Source organism: Bos javanicus, chromosome 25 (genome assembly GCF_032452875.1).
Source record: "Bos javanicus breed banteng chromosome 25, ARS-OSU_banteng_1.0, whole genome shotgun sequence".
NCBI classification, from domain to species: Eukaryota; Metazoa; Chordata; class Mammalia; order Artiodactyla; family Bovidae; genus Bos; species Bos javanicus.
Genome location: NC_083892.1, coordinates 27,645,300 through 27,668,336, shown reverse-complemented (window position 1 = coordinate 27,668,336; position 23,037 = coordinate 27,645,300). Strand labels below are relative to the sequence as shown.

Sequence of the window (23,037 nt, the reverse complement as noted above, 5' to 3'; positions counted from 1 at the left end):
GTGACGGTGGGGAGCGCTGGGAAAGGACCGGAGCTGTGCCATTCCGGTGGAGTGGCTCGCGGCTTCGCAGGAAAGCGTCCACCGCCAAATGCAAGTCGAGGTCCGCCGGCGCCGAGCCCCCGGCGGGATGAGGGGGCGGGCTCAGGGAGTCCCTCCCTCGGGGGCGGGGCCAAGGGCTTCTTCCCAGCCCGGCTCTGCAGAGAGGAGGTCTTGCAGGCTCCAGTTGAGTATAAAACAGATGCAAATCCCGCAAGAAGCCACCGCACTTGTCAGCGGATCTGGTGATTGATAAAGTCCCTGGGGCTTTGCACCGGTCACCTCCCTCAAGCTCCACGACTGAACGTCGGAGCCAACCCTCGGCCCCTTGCAGTCGGAACTTAACAGCCGCGGGAGACCTGAAGGCGGTGGCAGCGGCCCAGGAAGGAGCAGCAGCGCCGGGGTAAGTCTGGGCAAGTGTTTCTCTCGCCGTGTGCCCAACTTTCTGATTGAACGGCCCGCCTGTCCTGTACCCGGGGCCTTTATGATTCTGCATTTCTTTCTCTTCATCGGGATAGGTAAATTATGTCATGAGATTTCAAGGCTTTCTTTTCATCCGTTTACTTTTGATGGTTTTCACTTGTTTTATCCTACTGCTGCCTGTTACCAAACAGCATGAATGAATGATGCAATCCCGCATAGGGGAGTCATCAGTACAAGAGTAGGAAAAGTTCCAGAATTTAGAGTTGCAGTGTCTGACTTCGTCAACTTCTTTTTCATCAGAATTCGAATTTTAAATATGTACTTACCAGATACATTGTTATACTACTTCAAGCCGGGAATTAAATAAATAATGCTTCCATTCATCAAACTTAACGTTCTAAGTTTTCCTTATATGTGACCTGCACATGGTCTTTACTCTTGAAATATTTGACTACCGAATTGGAATGAGGATCAGGGAAGAAAAATGAAGTCCAGCATTTGTATATGTTATCTCCACTGCCCGATGTGTTTTCAGTGTAATGATCCTAGTCCTGTGGCTTTCATATTGGAAAACAAAGTACTCAGGATGTTTTAAGTTTTCAGATTATCTGATGCATGTCTAATAACTTTTCTTTTTTGGCCGGGAAATTCGGCATGAGAAATCTTAGTTTTTCCCTGACCAGGGATCAAACTCAAACCACCTGCTTTTGAAGCAAAGAGTCTTAACCACTGAGCCACCAGGGAAGTACCCCTTATAACTTATTTTTAAGCTTACATTTTATTGATGTATAATCTAATGCAACAATATGCACACATTTTAAGTGTACGTTTTGGTGAATTTTGACAATGTTGTACACACTTATATTCACCATCACAATAGAATACTTCCATCTCCCCTAAAAGTTTCCTAGGGTCTCTATAATGATTTTTGTTATTATAGCATTTGTTGGTATTTTCTAGGGTTTCATATAAACAGAATCATACTCTTTTGTGTCTGGCTTCTTCTGGTCAGTATAATATTTTTTAAAATATTTATTCATGTTATGATGGTGGTTGGTTTAGTAACTAAGTCGTGTCTGACTCTTGTGAACCCATGGACTGTGGTCTGCCAGGCTCCTCTGTCCATGGAATTCTCCAGGCAAGAATACTGGGGTGGGTTGCCATTTCCTTCTCTAGGGGATCTTCCTGACCAAGGGATCAAACCCGGGTCTCCTGCATTGCAGGCAGATTTTTTACCAATTGAGCTATTCATGTTATAGTATGCATTGGTAATTTATTCCTTTTTTATTGCCGAGTAGTGTTCTGTTTATCCCTTTATCTATCAGTGATGTTTATTCTAGTTTTGGGCTATCATGAATAAAGCTGCTTTGAATGTGTTTTCATTTCTCTCAAATACACCTCCAGGTTTGGAATTGATGACTGACTCTAACGGTAAGTAAATGTTTAATTTTGTAAGGAACTGCCAAACTCTTTTCCAAAGTGGTTGTACAATGTTGCATTGTATGAGAGTTCCAGTTGTTCCGTGTCCTCACCAATACATGATATTGTCGATCTTTTTAAAGTTATTCTTTTGAGCTTATTTGCACATCTTTTTTGAAATGCCTTTTAGGATCTCTTTTTGCTCATATTTTAATGGGTTGTGTGTTTAATTGAGTTGTAAAAGTTCTTTATCCTAGATAAAAGTCCCCTCAAATATGTGGATTGTGAATATTTTCTCCCATTCTGTGACTTACCTTTTTTTTCCCATTCCTTAATGGTGTCTTTTGAAAAGCAGTTTTTAATTTTGATGAAGTCCAATCTATCATTTTTTCCTTTTATTATTCATGCTATGTGGGTTTTATTTAAGAAAATTTTTACCAATTATGGTTGTTCTATTAGGTAGCTATCCCTGCATAACAAATAATCCCCAAATTAGGCAGTTTTAAAAGACAAACATTTATTTTCTTACAGTTTCTGTGGATCAGAAGTTTGGGAACAGCTTACCTGGGTGGTTCTTGATAGGGTCTCTTAAGGTGTTCCCTGGTGGCTCAGAGGGTAAAGGGTCTGCCTGCAATGCAGGAGAGCTGGGTTTGATCCCTGGGTCAGGAAGATCTCTTGGAGAAGTAAATGGCACGCCATTCCAGTACTCTTGCCTGGAAAATCCCATGGACAGAGAAGCCTGATAGACTACAGTCCATGGGATCGCAAAGAGTTAGACACGACTGAGCGACTTCACTAAGGGGTTGCAGTTGGCCAAGGTCAACTTATCTGAACACTTCAGTGGAGGAAGATCTGCTTCCTAGTGCGCTCATCTGGCTGTTGACAGGATTCAGTTCCTTGAGGGTTGTTGGACTGAGGTCTTCAGTTTCTCCCTGGCTGTTTGCTTTCAGTTCTGCCAAATGCATCTCTCTTAGGGCAGCTACCAACATGGCAGCTGCCTTCCTGTAGAGCAAGGAGTGGGGGTGGGGCAAGAATGGAAGCCACATTCTTTTTTTAAAGTGACAACAGGCGCACACACTCTTTATATTTTGGCCATGCTGCCTGGCTTGCAGGGTCTTAGTTCCTTGACCAGGAATTGAACCCAGGCCCTGGCAGTGAGAGCACTGAGCCCTAACCACTGGACCACCAGGGAATCTCCCTAGATAAACTCACTTTAAAAAACGCACTTTTTGTGTGTGATTAGAAATAATTATGGATTCACAGAGGGCTGCAAAGAAATATACAGGGAAATCTCATGCACTTCTCCTTCTTTCATGTCCCTTCCCCTGAGGGCAACATCTCAAGGAACTGACTCTGGCACAATCCATAGAGCTTGTTCAGATCTCACAGTTATACACACTCATTTGTGTCAGTCTAATTTTGCAAGTGATACCCTATCACCTCTGCCTCATTCTGTTCACTGGAAGGGAGTTACTAAACCCAGCTCACTCTCAAGGGCAGGGGGTTAGAGATGGGTTGGAATAGCAGGAAGTTGGTTCATTAGGTGTTGTTTGTTTGTTTTGTTTTTTTGGCCAAGTTGTGTGGCTTGTGGAATCTTAGTTCCCCAACCAGGGGTCAAATCCAAGACCTCTGTACTAGAAGCACAGAGTCCTAACCACTGGACCTCCAGGGAATTCCCTCTAGGGGCTGTTTTAGAGGCTGCCTGCCACAGCAGTGCAATTTTCCTCCTACATTTTAGAAGTCTTATAGTTTTAGCTTTTTTGTTTAGGTCTTGATTCATTTGGAGTTGATTTTTGGCATTGGACTACAAGTTTTATTATTATTATTACATAATTTGTCGTTGGACTACAGGTTAGGGAAGGATGTATATTTCAGTATTTCTATATATAATTAAAACTACCAGGTAGGATTTCAGTATAATGACTATCAGAGTCTTGTCATTTTCATATTGGTGAAACAAAATAGAACATTTTAAGTTTTCACATGATTTAATACATGCCCAGTTGAAAAAAAAAAAGGTAAGTAGCAATGTACAAATTCTAAATTAGAAGAGAAAAAGAGCCTGCCTTTATAATTAAAAGAATTTCTGCTTTAGATGTAAATGGATCAAAGGAGAAATAATAAACTATATTAAAGAAGCAAGTTAGGGCCTTCTTTGGTGGTTCAGTGGTAAAGAATCCTCCTGCCAATGTAGGGGACACAGGTTCAATCCTGGGTCGGGAAGATCCCACATGCCTCCAGGCAAATACCAATGTGCCACAACTACTGAGCCCGGGCTCTGGAGCCGGTGAGCCTCAACTACTGAAGCCTGTACACCTAGAGTCCGCACTCTGCAACAAGAGAAGCCACCTCAGTGAGAAGCCTGAGCACCTGAACAAAGAGTAGCTCCCAATGGCTGCAACTAGAGAAAGTCCAGGCACAGCAAGAAAAACCCAGCAGAGCCAAAATAAAATAAAATGTATACACACATAAAAAAATAATTCACGCTTGAAAAGAAACAAATAAAAAAGAAGAAAATTGGAAATAGTACCATTCTTGTGCTGCCATTCTGGGCAGTGGGTTGTCTCTTAAAAGGAGCAGCTTCCGGGGAGGGCCAATAGGATGCCCCTCTCCGGGCCTGCAGGGGAGCGGGATTCAGAACACCTGCAGAAGCTTGGCAGCGTGGGGAAGACATGCTAGGCTTGCGTGCTCAGGTATGAGGCTTTGAGTACAGCTTGTTCTCTTCCTCCTTCTCGGGAGTATTATCCTCTATGACTCTGGTGAGAGAAAGGGTACACCAAACCCTTTCTGAGTGCAGTGAGGACTGTATTTGAACCTCCCAGAAGATTTCTTTCCATTCTGTCGTCTGTCCTTTGTCAAGCCCTACTTTGCTCTTTCTTGCTGCCTGTTCTTAACTGCTTCTTTTTGTCTCTTTGTTTCTTCTGAGATTTAGCACCTTCGTCCACTTCTTTTTACAGTTTAAATGATGAGGATAATAATTGGAAGTTGTTGGCTTTGTTCCCTTCTTACGAGGCAGCAGGATTCCTCTGACTATTCTTGGAATGTTGCTGACTTCCTCGTTTTGAAGACAGCAGGGACCATTTTGTACAGTCTGTAATGTTCCTACATTGGCTTCTCTGTATTTGTATTTTGTTTTCCCCCAAGATCCTCTTTCCCTTTTTCTCTCCTTTCCCTTGCCTCTGAGCCATGCCAATCAGGTGTAGGTGATTTTCTATCAGATTCGAAGCTTTTTCTGGTTTAGAGCCACAGAAAAGGGCATGTTTCCTCTTCTGTGGAGCTTGAAGGAGGCAGATGTGAAGTATTTCCCAGAGAAAGTAGCCTTAGGAGACTTTGCAGCCGACCTTTCTTTGTTCCAGTCCTATAGAGGGAGGATAGTGAAGCTAGACGGTCTCTTTCTTCTCCTGTGTCTGGACCTTGATGTTGATTTCCCCGTTCTTTCTAGGTTCTTACTCTTGCAGAACTCACGAGATCTCTCTTGAAGAAATTTGTAGTCAGAACTTTATGCTGTGTTTCTTTATCCCCCACCCCCCCACCCCCCCAGGAAAGAAGTGGGAAGAGAAGACCATTGTCTCCTGGGAATCCAGCACTGAAGAAGCGTGAGTCCTTTTTGTCTGCTGTTGTCGTCATTGTCAATGTTATATGTTTATCAGTTTACTCTTCACCTGCATAAAAAGAATTTTCTGCTGTAAAGTGGTACACATACAATCTCGGTTTCCCTGAAGAAGATCTGTTTTGTTTTGTTTTAAATCATAAAATGTACTATAAATGCATTGGCAGGAACCCCCGTCCTAGTTAGAGGAAGGCTCTTTGACTCTCCTCTGATCCAGAAGCCTCTCAGACTCCATTCGACCTTGTTTCACTGCCTGGAGGGCCCCAAACAGCCTCACCACCAGGACCAAAGCCACCCTAGATGATGCCCATCTGAGTCCAGGAATCTTTGCTCTGTTGGCTTCCTCAACCTCTGTACCAGCTTATATTTGTTCTTACATAGGTGAAGGTAAGAGGTCAATCCCAGCAAAAGCGGAAGTTGGTGAAGGTAATCTTAGATGTCTCTTGTGAGACACTTAGATGAGAAGCTGGAAGAGAGTTTGTTGGGATGAGAAAGTTTTTTCCCTCTTATCTAACATCAGAATTCCTAAGGTTGGCCTTGAAGGGAAGCTTGCTTTTGTACTTTTGGAGCTGGGAGTAGGTGACGAGGGGTTGTCAGCTGTGGCTTCTTTACCAGTTGGCCCTCTGCTTCCCCAAGGTGGACCTGCTTGGGGTCGGGTGGGCAGGAGTCCTGTCCTGAGCCCCAGAAGGCAGTGGTCTAGGGGTTGGGACCAGGCTTGGCAACTGCCATGTAAACACAGACCTTTTCCACCAGGATTTCTTCCACCCCTGTCCTGTCCCCCTTCCCTGCTAGTCTGGATGTGAGGGCTCCAGAGTCCATTCTCCAGCAACAGTTTTTCTAATGTACACAATTCACTTTGAAGCAACTGAATTTACTCAGCACATTTCCCTTCCTGCCCCTGGAACTATGAGGATTTTGAATTTGTACGAATCATGAGTCACTCCTGGTGGAGACAATGAAAAAAGAGGGAATCAGAAGTGAACAGGAAGGCAGAGCATTTTACAGTGGGGGTTGCGAAGTGCTGGCGGAAGCTGAATTTGTTCTGTAGTCTAAGCAGGGGATTGAAACCCATGTAAGCTGAGGAGTGGAGGGCATATCCCCTGGCACAAGCATTCTGGGGGCAAGGCTAAGGTCATATAATCTAGCTCTGTCTTCTAGGGAGGGCACAGAGAAAAAAATTAGCCTTCCAGGTAGCTTCAGTGTAATGTTTGTGCATGGCTGTTAGCATAACTAGCACCATCTTGGGTCCTTACAGTTTCTCCTGTCCTTCTGACCCTACCCAGAACTGTATTGTGCAGTGAATCACTTCTGTGTCTTCAAGGGCTTTACAGTTGATAGATATTGTTTAATAATCATCAGGGCCAGGTAGCTCTACACTCTGTTAGTCCCCAAACAATGATGAAAACCCTCCCTGACATATTTCCAGCACCCCCAAGACTACTTACCCATTCATCAGTCTTGGCTTAGGAGTGCACGCCCTGTTTCCAAGGACCCTGATTACATGGATCTCCCTGCCTCATTTGTCGCTCTCAAGATGCCTTCTCAGTTTGTGGGTACTTCTTGTTCCCTCTGTCCTCCAATAGTTTGTCTCAAACATCCTGTCTTGGGACCCACAGTGCAACCTACAGGTGTCAGCAGTTCTGAGTTACAAGTCAGGACTACTGTTCATCCGGATTTGTAGAAATCAGTTCTCACTTCATTAGAGTAAATGTATGTTTCCTTTTGTATTTGAGGCTCATGATCTGGTTGAAGCTATTGCTGGTATCAGTGGTTGGAAAGAGGCTCAAGGCTCTGGCTTTTCAAATGTGAGCAATGATGATTTGTCCAGCCATCCAATGAGACTGAGAGCGTCTTGAAGGTGGTGCCCATTCTGTGGTTCCCAGATCATGTGCTGGGCACAGAGTGGCACTGTGCACTGGCTTCACTGTCTTTGAAGAATAGTCTGAACTCTTTTTTTAAAAAAATATTTGTATTTATTTGACTGTGTTGGTCTTAGTTGCAGCATGTGGGAGCTTCCATTGTGGCGCATGGATTCTCCAGTTCTGGCATGTGGACTTAGTTTCTCCATGGTCTGTAGGATTTTAGTTCCCTGACCAGGGATTGAACCCATGTCCCCTGCACTTCAAGGTGGATTCTCAACCACTGAACTGCCAGGGAAGTCCCAGTCTGAATTCTTGGTGGAAGTCTTTGACATTTCCTGGATCCATGTTATGTTCTTAACAGTGTCTAATTTTACTTAATTTTACTTAATTTATCCACATCTTTTATGTTGTCTCTGTGCATTTGAGATCCAAATTTCAGTTCTTTGGCCATCACTTAGGAGCTGTATGACCTTGGGTAAAACATTTAATTCCTTATACCTCTATTAGTTAATTTGGTAAATGGATGTATCTATATTGTTCCTGTAGAAGGGCACAGGACTAGCCCCAGATAATGGCTTTGAGCTTCCTTCCAACTTCGGAATATATGATGTTGATTCTGTTTCTCTGTTGTAGTCACCATTTCTGGTTAAGGATTTTAATTTTAGGGTAATAGCATACTAATTTGGAATTGTTTAATTGAGAACAGTAATGTACTCGATTCTGTGTTGGGTTCTCATTAACTGCTTAGATTCAGCTCTAATCCCTGAAACATTTCAATTTAACACCTACTGTGCTGGAACAGAAAAGTAATTCAGTCAAGGTCCCTACCCTGAAGGAACTCACATTCTAGGAGAGGAATGGGAGTAATTAATTAATTCTTGGAGGGGATTATGAAGGAGATAGTACAGGGAAAATAATTTAATCTGCACCTTGAAGGATAAATAAGAATTTGCCCCTTAAACATGAGTAATTAGGTGATTTCAGGCAGAATAAACAGCATTTGCAAAGATAAAGAGAACTAAAAAACCATGACATGTTTAAGGAGCAAGAAGTCCTCTGTATCCCTTGAGCATAAAGTGTGTGTATGTGTATGTGAGTGTTTGTGGGGGGAGGAAAGTGGTGGGGAAAAGCCTGGTGAAATGGAGAGGATTTGAATCATGAAGGGCATAAATGAATCAAGTAACAGAGACATTATGTTGATTTCTACGCTAATAATGAGAAGTGGATAAGCAGGGGCATTCTGAGGTGTGCTGTGATCAACCTGATTTGATTGTCAGTGGCCACACCTGCATACAGGCAGGTGCCAACAGTAGAGTTAATAAATGCAAATGACTATGTTAAAAAGAGCCTTTACCTTTTAAGTGTATACACTGAAATATTTTTGTATGAAATGATATGGTTTACTTTGAGATAAGTCAGATTTATCTCAAAGATAGAATTGTGTGGGTGTGAGAATGTGATTTGTAATAAACAGGTATTTGGACCTGTCCTGTTTCTGACACAGAGCTCCCATAATCCTTGGAATTTTCCATGATGAGACAGATAAAGATGTCTCTTGTGTGAATGGGTGACTTTTGGACCTACCTAAGGATGAGGGCTGTTTGCCATGCGAGCCAACCATGTGATGAGAGGGTTGGAACCTTCGGTCCCACTGACATGACCCCGAGAGGGGTTAGAGGCTGAGCTCGGGCACCAGTGACCAATGATTTTGTCAAGTGTGCCTTTGTAATGAGGCCTCCTCAAAACCCACAAAGGACGGGGTTCTAAGAGCTTCTGGGTAGGTGAACACATGGAGATTTGGGCAGAATGGCGAGCCTGGAGAGGGCATGGAAGCTCACCTCCCCTTCCACATATCTTTGCCCTGTACATTTCTTTCATTTGCTTTTCCTAAGTTATATCCTTTAATAATAAACCTCGTAAATTTTGTGAGTTGCTCTAATGAATTAATTGAACCCAAGGAGGGGTTGTTGGAAACTCCACTCTATAGCTGGTCAGTCAGAAGCACAGGTGATGATAATCTGGATTTGTGACAGACATCCAGAGAGAGAGAGAGAGAGTGTGTGTTGGGGGTGGAGTGGGGTCAGTCTTGTGGACTAAACCTTTAACCTGTGGAATCTGATGCCCTCTCTGGGTAGATAGTGTCAGAATTGAATCGAAAAGTAGAACACCCTGCTGGTATCCAAGAACTGCTTGGATGTGTGGGAACCCCAACCCCCTTGTTGGAATTGGGGTGCAGAACCTTTTATAGTGGGGTTGTTGATGAAGTAAGATTTGCTATGATTATTGAAACAGGATGATAAATACATGGAGTTCATGTATTCATACTTCCTGTTTTTATATGTATGTGAAATTTGCCATGATAAAAAGTTTTAAAAAATCGTTAGCTGTGGGTATGTAATTCACAATTGTATCATTTTATTTATTCATTCAACCTTCAGAAATTAATGGAGTATCCACTCAGAAAAGGTTCAAAACGATAGGTGTTTTGGAAAATTTTGTATTTTAGTACAAAGAGCTTGCCATCCTGGAGTGAAAGTGATATGCACATAAATCAATATAAGATAAGTTGGAATATTATGAATTCCATATCTTAAAGCAGGTCTCCATAAAGTACTTTGGAAGTTCTGGGAGAGATGTTTTTCCAGATCAGGGGATCAGGAAAGACTTCATAGTGAAGATGGCATTTGAGCATTATTCATTTACACACATTACTGAGCCTTGTGCGTGTGCTAAATCACTTGAGTCATATCCGACTCTTTGTGACACTATGGACTGTAGCCTGCCAGGCTCCTCTGTCCATGCGGATTCTCCAGGCAAGAATACTGGAGTGGGTTGCCATGCCCTCCTCCAGGAGATCTTCCTGACCCAGGGATTGAACCTGAGTCTGTTATGTCTCCTGCATTGGCAGGCAAGTTCTTTACCACTGGTGCCATCTGGGAAGCCTTACTGAGCCTTACTATGTGCCAAGTACCGTTCTCAGTCCTAAGGATCCAGCAGTGAACAAAGATGATAAAGATCCTACTCCTGTGAAATTTACATCTTAATGGGAACAGATAAACAACACATAATAGACATGTGTTATCAGGTGTTAGAAGATGAGAGATGTTACAGAAGAAGTAGGGCATCATGAGGGAGATCAGCAATGTCAGGGGTAAGGTCAGGGAAGGGGGTTACAGTGATAAACAGCGTGGTCAGGTTGACATCTGGGCAAACTGCTTCTGAGGGAACTGGCCAAGAGAGTATTCGCATGATGAGCATTCCCACCAAGGGCGAAGCTAGAGCAAAGACCCTAAGAGGGGAGCCTTCCTGGTGTATTTGCAGAGTAGCAAGAAGACCAGTGAGGCTCAGCAGAGTGAACAAGGGTGAGAGGGGTAGGAGATGAGGCCAGAGAAGTAATCGGGAGGGCATGCTGGTGGTGGTGGTGGTGCCAGAGTTGGGGGGCAGATCTTATTGGTAATCGTAGGAAGTTGGGCTTTTACTTTTAGTAAAATGAAAAGCCACTGAAGGATTTTGAGCTAAGATTGTGACATGATTTGGCTTATAGCTTACAATGATTCTCTGGCTGTAATGTTGAGAGCAGATAGTAGGGGTGGGGACATTTTAAGAGGCTGTTGGTACAATCTTGGCTAGAAACATTGGTGACAGGCTGAAACAACGGCAGTGGATGTGGTGAGAAGTGGTCATACTTTGGTTAGATTTTTTTTGGTTAGCTCTTACGGGAAGAACCGGACTTTCCGGGAGGTCCAGTGGTTAAGACTTCACACTTCCACTGTACTGGGTGTGGGTTTGATCCCTTTTCAGGGAACTATTGGAGAAGGCAATGGCACCCCACTCCAGTACTCTTGCCTGGAAACTCCTATGGACGGAGGAGCCTGGTAGGCTGCAGTCCATGGGGTCGCTAAGAGTCAGACATGACTGAGCGACTTCACTTTCACTTTTCACTTTCATGCATTGGAGAAGAAACTGGCAACCCACTCCAGTGTTCTTGCCTGGAGAATCCCAGGGATGGTGGAGCCTGGTGGGCTGCCGTCTCAGGGGTTGCACAGAGTCGGACACGACTGAAGCGACTTAGCAGCAGCAGCAGCAGCAGCAGGGAACTATGATCCCACATGCTGCGAGGCTTGGCCAAAAAATATATATATGTATTAAAGGCAGAACAAATAGCATTTCCTGAAAGATTGGATGTGGGATTTCAGGGAAAGAGAAATGTTAAAGGTGACTGAGGAGTGGAGTTGCCATCAAGAGAGAAAAGGAAGGCTGCAAGAATGGCAGTTTTGAGGAGGGGAGGGAACACTGGGAGTTCTGTTTTGGATGTTATGATTTATGTCTGCGATGTTCACTAAACATCTGAGTGGAAGTCAGGTAAGTATATAGAGTTTAGGGTTTGGGAGAGAAAACTGAGCTGCAGCTGTGTATTGGGAGTTACTGTCATAGAACTGACATTTAAAGCTATGATCAAGGATAAATTAATTCATCTAAGGAGTGACCAGGTGGTGCTAGTGGTAAAGAATTCCCCTGCCAATGCAGGTGACATAGGAAACTCTGGCTTGATCCCTGGGTGGGGAAGATCCCCTGGAGGAGGAAATGGCAACCCACTCCAATATTCTTGCCTGGGAATTCCCAGGGACAGAGGAACCTGGTGGGCTACAGTCCATAGGGTCTCGAAGAGTTGATCATGACTGAAGTGACTTAGCACTTAGCAAGGAGTGTATATAGGTAGAGAAGACCAAGTACGGACCCTGGGCTATTACATTAAGAGAACCAACCAGCAAAGAAGCTTAGCCTCCAAGAGCAGATATGTGAACCTGGGAAGTTGGTCCTCTAACTTGAGTGGTCAGCTTGAACAAGAACATGATGTTGTGGGTAAAAAACAGATCGTATTGTGTTGGCCAAAAAGTCGATCGGGTTTTTCCATCATCTCTTATAGAAAACCCAGTAGATAACCAGTAGCAGATGTGTTTTGTATTCATGTTTTTGAAAAATACTTCTCTTCTGTGGAGACTTATCCACATTTAGGTCGATAATGTCAGTGCAGAGTTTTAAATCTGTTATCTAACTGGATTCATTAATTTACCCTCCTCTGCCTGTTTTTAGTGGGACTCCAATGAAATTGATGTTTCCTGTTTGGAGTACTCTCTTGTAAGGGCTCGAAACAAGGATCAGCAAAATTTCTCTCTAAAGGGCCAGACAGTATGTATCTCAGGCTTTGCAGACCATGTCTCTGACACAGCTACTCAGCTTGTCTGCTGTTTTGGGGAAGTCACTATAGACATGTAAATGATGAACGTGGCTATGTTCCCATAGCATTTTATTTACAGACACTGAATTTTGAATTTTATGTGACTTGCATGTGTCACAAAATACTACTCTTCTACTTTTCCCAACTATTTAAAATGTAAAATTCATTCTTCACAGGCTGTACAAAAACAGGTGGCAGGCTGCATTTGGCCTACTGGCTGTGTTTTGTTGACCCCTGTCTTGAAAGATTTTTTTTCCCCCACGTTAACTTTGAACTGGATGGTTCTACCAAATGCACTGGTTTGTAATGAGTTACAAAGTGGGTTGGCCAGGCTCCTGTGAGTCAGTTGTCAGCCACTGTTTATGTGATTTGCATGGTCCGTGTACCTTGTACATGACGTATTAGTTTCTTTGATGGGAGAGTGGCCCCAGATGACCTCTAGGATCTAGTTCACTTCCAAGACTCTAGTCCATTGATTTTCTTTCTTTTTTAAAAAGTAATTTTATTTATTTGTGGCTGTGCCGGGTCTTCGTTACCGCTTGAGCGTTTCTCTATTGTGGCGAGCGGGGGCTACTCACTGCAACGGCTTCTCCTGTTGTGGAGCACAGGCTCTAAGGTGCAAGAGCTTCCGTAGTCGTGGAGCCTGGGCTCAGCTGCCCCATGGCATGTGGGATCTTCCTGGACCAGGGATTGAACCGGTGTCTCCTGCATTGGCAGGTGGATTTTTTTTTTTTTTTTTAACCACTGAGTCATCAGGGAAGCCCCAATTTTCTTAAAAAATAAAAAATACTCAAAATTCTTTTGAAACTGTCCTCTGCAGCTTCTGCAGCACTGTGGTCTCTCAGTTCCTCCCTGTGACTTCTCCCTCTCATTTTCCTTCACAGATTCCTGCCCTGACTGCCCTGTTCCTTTGTGCTCTGTCCTCAGCCTTCTTCTTTTTCTCTTTCTCTACTCTCTCTTCCAGCAGTCTGTGGCTTCAGTTACCATCTCTGCACTGGAAACAGACTCATGTGTATGTTTAGCTCGAACTTCTGAGGTGTAAAGCCTTTCAAGGTTTCCTATTAGCTAAAAGGTTTTTTCCCCCCAATATTTACTTATTTGGCCGCACCAAGTCTTAGTTGCAGCATATGAACTCTTAGCTGAGGTATGTGGCATCTAGTTCCCTGACCAGGAATTGAACCTGGGCCCCCTGCATTGGAAGCATGGAGTCTTAGCTCCTGGTCCACCAGGTAAGTCCTTCTGTTAGCTAGAATGTTAAAATCCAAACTCCTTAAGACTTACCTGGTGGTCCAGTGGATTAGAATCCACCTACCAATGCAGGGGGCACGGGTTCGATCTCTGGTCCAGGAAGATCCCACAGGCCGTGGGGCGACTAATCCCAGGCACCACAACTGCTGAGCCCGAGCTCTCGAGTCTGTGCTCTGCAACAAGAGAAGCCATGGCAATGAGAAGTCCATCTACCGCAACGAACAGTAGTCCCAGATTGCCGCAACTAAAGAAAAGTCTGTGTGAATCAATGAAAACCCAGAAAAGTCAAAAAAAAAAAAAAAAAAAAACAGCTCCTTAGCCCGCCCATACTAACTGCGCGTGCACTGCCTGCCAGCTGGCTTGGGCCGCTGGGCAGCTCCCAGCTCATCAGCCATATTCTGCTGCCTTGTCTTTACACGTGTTCTTCCCTTTGCCATCACTACCCCGCTCCTTGCTGCTGTTCTCCCCCTGGCTTATTCTCAGGACACAACAAACTGATACCCTTCCCTTTGAGAGCCCATGCAGAAGGCCACTTACTCTGCATATTCAGCTCAAATGCCGGTACCTCTTGGAAGCCTGTCTCATGGACAAGGTTAACCATTTACTCTGTGTGCTCACAGTATCTTATGCACATTTCCATTGTAGCACTTGCCTTATTGCTCTAACTGTTAGGTCAAAAGTATCTGAATATTGGTTGAAAATCAAATACATTCATAAATTGATAACCTTCACTAGACTTAATTCCTGGGAGCAGAATCTGGGTCTCCACTCAACTTTGTAGCCCCAGAGCCTGACATTTAGAAGGTGCTTAATTTGTATTTAAAAAAATGAATGACTTTGATGGGAAATACAATATATTGACATTTGTAGGCAAAATTAGACCTTTTATGATTATATTTTGTCTGATGCTGGGAAGGATCGAAGGCAAAAGGAAAAGAGGGCGACAGAGGATGAGATGGTTGGATGGCATCACCAATTCATTGGACGTGAACTTGGGCAAACTCTGGGAGATACTGAGGGTCAGGGAGGCCTGGCGTGTTACAGTCCATGGAGTTGCAAAGAGTCAAACAGGACTTAGCAACTGAACAACAATAACAAATGATTATATTTTATGTCTTTAAATAGATTCATCTTTTTCTGTTGTAGGAGGAAAATTCTTCCAAAGATGGTCTCCCATTCAGAGTTGAGGAATCTTTTCTGTTCAGCTGATGCAGTGTGCTTTGATGTCGATAGCACCGTCATCCAAGAAGAAGGAATTGATGAGCTGGCCAAATTCTGTGGAGTTGAGGATGCCGTGTCAGAAATGTAGGAACAGTATTTATTCACCTTATGAAATGATAGAGGATTGCAAAAGAAGAGTGACTTTTGAATGACGTACAGGACCAGAGCCACAATTCCCTGATTTTAGTCCCTTCCTATGAAATATGGGCACTGGGTTATTTTCTTCCATCACTTAGAGCTGAATTTGTTGGTGTAGTACATCATCCAACCATCCATTTATATAAATATATATATATGTATATATGTATATGGGCTTATATAAATCTATGTGTGTATGTGTATGGGCTTCTCTGGTAGCTCGGCTTGTAAAGAATCCACCTGGAATGCAGGAGACCTGGTTCGATTCCTGGGTTGGGAAGATCCCCTAGTGAAAGGATAGGTTACCTACTCCATTATTCATGGGCTTCCCTGGTGGCTCGGATGGTAAGGAATCTGCTTGCAATGTGGGAGACCTGGATTCAATCCCTGGTTGGGAAGACTCCTTGAAGGAAGGCATGGCAACCCACTCCAGTATTCTTGCCTGGAGAATCCCCATGGACAGAGAAACCTGGAGGGCTGCATATATGTGTATGTATGTATATTTGGCCATACTACATGGCTTTCAGGACCTCAGTTCCCTCCAACCAGGGATCAAACTTGTCTCCCTGCAGTGGAAGCATGGCATCCTAACCACTGGACTTCTGGGGGATTTCCCATTTATGCACACATTTATGCCAAAAAAGTGTATATATAACACTAATATATACACTTTGACAAATAAATATGGATGACATACCCTTAGCTTGACCAGGGGATTGATGACCACAAATAACCAAAAAAGATAACCTACCAGATCTCCAGGGGTCCAGTGCTTGGTGTCATGGTTGAAAGTATGGCCTTAGAGCTTTGCTAGAAAGCTAGTTTTGGTTCAGTGTCTCCACGGATGCCCAGGTGAGAGTTCCTTCCTCCCTTCTGCTCTCCCCTGTGCCACCCACACTCACCAGGTCCTAGACTGTTTCATGTTCAGCTTCATCTGATGCAAGCATGCCTGGCCTAGTAAACCAAGCCATACAATTTGGCTTATGATAGCAGCATCAGAGCTGCTCCAAAATATATATAAATCAACAGTGGTAAATATTGTAGATTTATATATATATGCAAAAATATATGCACACTATTCTTATGTCATCTATGACATTTTTTTATCTGAATACTTTAAAAATTATTTGTTTGCTGTGCTGGGCATGGGCTTCTGATTACAGTGATTTCTCTGGTTGTGGAGCACAGGCTCTCGGGCAGGCTTCAGCAGTTGCAGCTCCTGAGCTCCAGAGCACCAACTCAATAGTTGTGGCTTACGGGCTTAGTTGCTCCACAGCATGTGGTATCTTCCTGGACCAGGGATCAAACTGGTGTCTTTTGCATTGGCAGGCGGATTCTTTACCACTGAGCCACCAGGGAAGCCCCTGTATACTTTTCTTTGATGTGATTGTTTTTAACATGCTAAATTATATATGTGTATGTGTATGTATAAAGAGTACTGGCCTTTAGTCTCTTTCTTGGTTTACAAGAGCTCACGGCTTCTAAGGAAGGTACCTGTGGATAGTACGTGCATTTTTCTCAGCTCACTGGATGGTGTATTTGTGAATGCAGAATATCAATGTGATTCTCAAGCAAACCCTCCATAGTTTATCCCTGGCCCCACTTACTCCCATGGCAACGTAGCACGTCTGTTGTATGGTGGGGCACTGTCCTTGTGGATGGACCTTGAGAGGAGCTGAGGAGGGTGGGCATGTAAACTTTGACGACAGCTGACTTGGCTGGCTTGATTATTGGGTCTTCTTCCTCCTAGGACACGGCAAGCCATGGGCGGAGCAGTGCCTTTCAAGGCTGCCCTCACACAGCGCTTAGCTCTGATCCAGCCCTCCAGGGAACAGGTGCAGAGGCTCCTAGCAGAGCACCCCCCGCACCTGACCCCCGGCATAAGGTAAGGGATGCCCAGTCTGGGCACACTGCCTCTCTCTCAGCACCTGCATTTGGGGGCATGTCCTTCATTACTGTAGAGCTTCCGTGTGGTTCTTTCAGTCCTTGTGACTGGTCTTGTCTGGCTGGTTGGTCCTGCCCATGTCTGCCTTCCCTCTCTCCCAACAGAGAGCCAAAATCCCCTCTTCATCTCGTGTTTCTAGGTCCATGGGCAGAGCAGAGTTGTGGAATGGTTTCCTAAAGCAGTCAAGCCCCACCCACTAATTTCTAAGTGCATTTAGAAAAATATATATGGAACATTAATTCACTAGGCGATATACCTTGTCTGATGTACCTTGGACAGATGCATTAGGAGAAATGCATATTTGAGTTTCCTTTTCACGTTTTCTGTTTTCACTTTTGTATTGATCAGCATTTGGTATTTGAGTTTCCTTTTTTTTTTTTTTTTTTTACAGGGAGCTAGTAAGTCGCCTACAAGAACGAAATGTTCAGGTTTTCCTGATATCTGGTGGCTTTAGGAGCATTGTGGAGCATGTTGCTTCAAAGCTCAACATTCCATCAACCAATGTATTTGCCAATAGGCTGAAGTTCTACTTTAATGGTAAGACTTTCATGGTCACATTTTCCCCTCTAATCAGTTTTAGTATTTAATGTCTGTTGGAGTGCAGCTTCAGCAAGGTGGCGTCAGAGTTAAATGCTGAGATAGAGGGTTCTCTTTACTGATGTCTTTCACACCTTGGTATCCTTTACTCTGCAAGATACACTTAGGGCATCATCTCTCCTACCTTCAGTATCCATAAAATCATCTGTCTGTATATACATGTCTGCATTTTAGTAAATAATGTCATGTAACCCATATGACTTATTTTGTCATTCAGTATATTTCAGTTTTATGAAAGCTCTCATGTATTAGAGCCAACTTGGCTCGTGTGTTTGACTCAGGAAGGAGAGTTAATTTGTGAGCAAGTCACTGCACTGTAGCTGCCTTTGGAGGCGCCTCCTGGCCCCTTTCTGGACCATCACAGAGCCACAACTGTAATCTTCTCGTCATCTTAAGATGTCTCCAGTTATGTCAGGGGGTGGCTGGCATTCTTAAAACCAAATGGCATTAATTAAAAACATTAAATGTGTTACTAGAACACTTTTGAAGAGTTTTTAAGATAGAAATCATTAAAAGAGTAGAGTATAAGTGTAGTAATTACTGTAAGATGGAAATAATCCATCAAATGTAAATTAGAATCTCCTCTTAGAAGAAATTATATAATAACATGTTTTAAATTAATATATTACTGTTTCATGGTGTTCTGCCATTTCAATAAGTTTTGAGACTTGCTGTACTGGAAGCTTAGAAGATAAAACCAATTAACTGCAAGATGTTTATCACCTAAAGGAATAACCTTGACAAGAAGTTTGTAATTTAAAAGCATAGCTTGTTTATTCTGAGAAATAAGTGTGGAAGTCCAGGCTGTGTGGAAGGCCATTTTTAGCTTTGCCAGTCGTATGTAAATGAGGATATCATCTATGCAAAAAAGTGGCCCTACTGATCCAATTCTGTGGATCTGTTTTATAGGTGAATATGCAGGTTTTGATGAGACGCAGCCAACAGCTGAATCTGGTGGAAAAGGAAAAGTTATTAAATTGTTAAAGGAAAAATTTCACTTTAAGAAGATCGTCATGGTTGGAGATGGAGCCACAGACATGGAAGCCTGTCCTCCTGCTGTATGTATTAAGCATACTCATTTTTATGCAGCTTGTGAGAATGAAACAAAAACCTGTATCACCATAAAACAAAAAAACAAAATAAATAAAACACATTCAATCTCAATATATTAATTGACTTTTTGCAAACCCAAGGAAGGCTGCAAGTAAGGAACTTAAACCCCATTTAAAACTTCCAAAGACCCCTTGTCCCTGCAGTATGGCTGCTGCCTCTTAGCCCAAGTATGTGCTCAATGAGGTTTGGCTTCATTTCCACAATTAATGCAGCTCTTATACTACAACCAGAATTTGTGTTTTATATTTGATTAACTATTTCCTCATACATTATCTTATTTAATCTTCATAACAGCCCTGTGAAGTAAAAAGTATCATCTTTTCCTCTTTACTGATAGGGTAACTGAGGGTCATGGGGATTCGATACTATGGCCGTATTAAAGCATTTTATTCTTCTTCTGCATTTCCATTGCTTTCTGAGACTAGCAGGAAATAAGTGCTCTATGTATGTGTGTGTGTGTGTGTGTGCATGCATGTGTGCTCAGTCACTCAGCTGTGTCCGACTCTTTGGGACCCCATGGACTGTAGCCAATACCTTAAATATCACATGTCCATTTCACATAGGACTGTGACTCTAACATTTCGTTCTACCTTAAAAAAACTGAACCAAAAATATAGTGGTGAACATTTCACTACCTAGTTTCCTCAGATCTAAAAATAACATCTGTCTGTCAATGATTAATTAAAAGTGGTTAAAGAATTTTTGGGGATCCTTTTAACATTACTTGAGTCAGTTTGAAATAATGCGTTCTTAAATGATTTACAGCCAATGTCAGGGTCGACTAAGTACTGAAAGCCAGGCCAGTGGATATCAGAGTACAAGGCATAAAATGCAGGGTTCTTTAAGGGGACCTGAATCCTGGTATCCAAGAAGGACAGAATTACAAAGTGCAGAAGATCCTATCGGTCAGAAGGTGACACAGCCCGACTGAACCAAGGGAAGGTGGTGTGTGTGCAGGTCTGTAGCCCTGGAAGGTGGTCCGAGGAATCTGTGCCCTAATCTGCGCCCAAAGTGGCACCAGGGACCGGTTTTGTGGAAGGCAATTTTTCCACGGACCGGGGGTTGAGGGGTGGAGGATGGTTTCTGGATGATTCAAGGGCTTTGCATTTATTAATAGCCGCCACTGACCTGACAGAAAGTGGAGCTCAGGAGGAGTGCAAGCCATGCGGAGCAGTTTGTAAATACAGATGAAGCTTCTCTCACTCTCCTGCTGCTCACCTTCTCCTGTGTGCAGTACCAAGTGCGTGGCCCGGGAGTGGGAGCCCTGCCCTAAAGGGCAGTTAGCAGTCGCCATGTGGAAGCTAGGCAGAACTTGGCGGGGAGGGCTTCTAGGGGGAAGGGAAGCAGCAGAGCACAGTCCTGATGGACTAGCGCAGTCTCAGGCTGGCCAGTGGGCAGGGAGGTGTGGGAGTGGGCTTTCTCTTCAGCAAGAGAAGAAGACCCCACGCACTAGGCTGTCTGGTGTTACCTTTGGGTCATGGGAAGTCTCTGGACCAAGAAGGAACAAGTCAGGGTGTTAGGACAGTGGAACTGGTGCTGGCCTGCAGAGGGCTGCCGCAGAGGCAGGAGTTCAAGAGGCTCGATTTATCTAAATGTAAGAATCTACTTATTTTTCCCCCATTGTATGGTATGAAAATAAAAATGAAGAGAAAGGGCAAGTAAGATAAATCTGTACTTCTAAATCAATGTATATTGTGTCTGTGTCCTGGCAGAAAAAAGAGAAAATACCACTTAAAAAGACCATTGACTATGGAATTTCCCTTGGAGAAGGGCATGGCAACCCACTCCAGATTCTTGCCTGGGAAATCTCGTGGACAGATTGCATCAGCCCTGGTAGGCTACAGTCCATGGGGTTGCAAAAGATTCAGACACAACTAGTGACTAACAACAATGAGGCTTCCCTGGTGGTCCAGTGGTTAGGACTCCACTTTCCAGGGCAGGGGTATATGGGTTTGATCCCTGGTCGGGGAACTAAGATTCCACATGCTGTGAAGGCGCAGCCAAAAAAAATTTCAAAAGATCATTAACTAAGAGAAGGTATCACTGAGAAGAAGTGAATGAAACAATGCACCTTTAAATCATTCTACCAGTGAAAAATAGAGTGCTGCTAACATACTCCGGGTTGTCATCTCCTTCAGCCCGGGATAACAGGCCTCCCTGCGGGCAGTGGGGTGGGTCCCTCAGGTTCACGCAGGACACCAGCTGGGAGATACTCTGCCATGGCCCTGATTCCATGCCTCGGGCATTTCCCCAGCCCCACAGGCCTCTCTTCAATCTTCTTTCTTTGAAATTGGCCTGGATGTGATTGCCACCCAGTTTAGGACTCAGATGTTTGCCACCTGGTGTGGTTTTATTTACTTGTTTTTTAATATTTGTTTGGCTGTGCTGAGGCTCCACTGTGGTACTTGGGATTTTTAGTTGCAGCAAGTGGGATCTAGTTCTCTGACCAGGGATTGAACGCAGGCCCCCTGCATTGGGAGCATGGAGTCTTAGCCATTGGACTACCAGGGAAGTCCCTATTTAAAAAAATATATACATGTATTTATTTGGCTGTGCAGGGTCTTAGATGTGCTGTGCAGGATCTAGTTCCCTGGCAAGGAACTGAATCTGGGCCCCCTGCATTGGAAGCAAGAAGTCTTAACCACTGGACCACCGAGGGAAGTCCCAGGTTTTATTTTTGTAAGCAGTGGTCTTGATTTTCCGAGGACTTCAGTTCTTCTGAAGCCCACAGTGTCCAGCTGAGTGCTTCTGCTGCAGTGGTGGTCAGACTCATTTATTCGCTTGGCGGGAAGAGGGGAGGAGGTGAGCAGGCTCACAGGGAGCTGGGGAGGGAGGGATCCCAGGTGATGCTGGGCTCACTTGTCTTTGTTCAGAGTTTCTTCTTTTCAATAATACTTATTTCCCTAGGCTGCTGCTGTCTCTCTTTCTCTCTCTCCTTATAAACTATTTCCCTTTCTTTCTCTTCATAGGATGCTTTCATTGGATTCGGAGGAAATGTGATCAGGCAGCAAGTAAAGGATAATGCGGAATGGTACATCACTGATTTTGTAGAGCTGCTGGGAGCACTGGAAGAATAAGATCCATTTTTATAAAGTTCATAACTTCAGGTTAATTTTTAAAAGTTATGCAGTTTGATACTGTTTGCTTCCAATTGCTGATTACAACCCAATCTATGAATTTGGTATTGATTATCTGTACCTCCAAGTGAACGATAGTTAGGGCTCATAACATTGTGGTTTGTTTTTTTAAACTGTAGTTCCAGTATTATTATGACCATTTAATTGCCTGGAGAGTTTTATAATCTGAATTCTTTATCAATCTATCAGTTCTTTATCAATCAATCAATTCTAGCTATGTTTGATTTGAAGCCTTTGGAAGGTGGATGGTAAATTAAACACCTTCACTATTGGGAATGTGGATTAGGCAGCTTTAAATGAAATTGGTTTTCCCTTTATATATAAATAAAAGTTTATCCACATATCAAAACAAATTTGTAGGTTTTTTTTTTTTTTTTTTTTGAGTCACACCACTCAGCTTGTGGGATCTCAGTTCCCTGACCAGGGTGAACCGAGGCCCTTGGCAGTGAAAGCTCAGAATCCTAACCACTGGACTGCCAGGGAATTTCTGAGTTGTTGAAATTTTAATTCTGCCTATCATGTATTTCAGTATCCAATATTTCAGATACTTTAAGTATTCGAGTAGGAACAACCTCCAAGCAAGGAACCCAGGGGTGGAGATCCTGCTGAGCACAGAGGTGGTCACAGCACATCCACCATCAGCCCCACCCCTGGGGGCAGTGTTGAGTGTGAGGGATGGAAGCCCTTTTCTTCCCTCTTGGTATTTGTCACACAGGAAATGTTACAAAGTCTTTTTTAAAAAAGGTAACATGGAGGGTTGAAAGTACTGACCTTAAAAGATGGATATTTGAGCTCAGCTTGGTGTCTGTGATGACCTAGAGGGGTGGGAGGGAGGCTCAAGAGGGAGAGGATATATGTATACTGATGTACCTGAACATAGCTGATTCACGTCATTGTACAACAGAAACTAACACAACATCATTGTAAAGCAATTGTACTCCAATTTTTTATTTTTATTTTTATTTTTTTCCAATTTTTAAAAATGGATATTTGATAATGACATGAATTAAAAGAACTAAAAACAAACCAAAAAGAACTAAAAACAAATC

General features: G+C 43.4%; 1 protein-coding gene across 3 annotated transcripts; it reads left to right on the top strand.

Annotated features, from left to right (window-relative positions):
• Positions 1 to 233: 233 nt before the first annotated feature.
• Positions 234 to 22,341, top strand: PSPH (phosphoserine phosphatase). 3 transcript variants are annotated; one of them, XM_061401797.1, is made up of 7 exons: positions 351 to 439; positions 5,420 to 5,474; positions 14,984 to 15,142; positions 16,947 to 17,081; positions 17,533 to 17,678; positions 18,648 to 18,796; positions 21,821 to 22,341. In XM_061401797.1, exons 3-7 carry the CDS (start codon positions 15,003 to 15,005, stop codon positions 21,926 to 21,928), a joined length of 678 nt encoding a protein of 225 aa, XP_061257781.1. In that variant the 5' UTR covers positions 351 to 439; positions 5,420 to 5,474; positions 14,984 to 15,002; the 3' UTR covers positions 21,929 to 22,341. The 3 variants fall into 3 exon arrangements, with proteins under 3 accessions (XP_061257783.1, XP_061257781.1, XP_061257782.1); XM_061401799.1 differs by lacking the exon at positions 5,420 to 5,474 and having other exon boundaries at positions 234 to 439; XM_061401798.1 differs by lacking the exons at positions 351 to 439; positions 5,420 to 5,474 and adding an exon at positions 11,426 to 12,540.
• Positions 22,342 to 23,037: the final 696 nt, after the last annotated feature.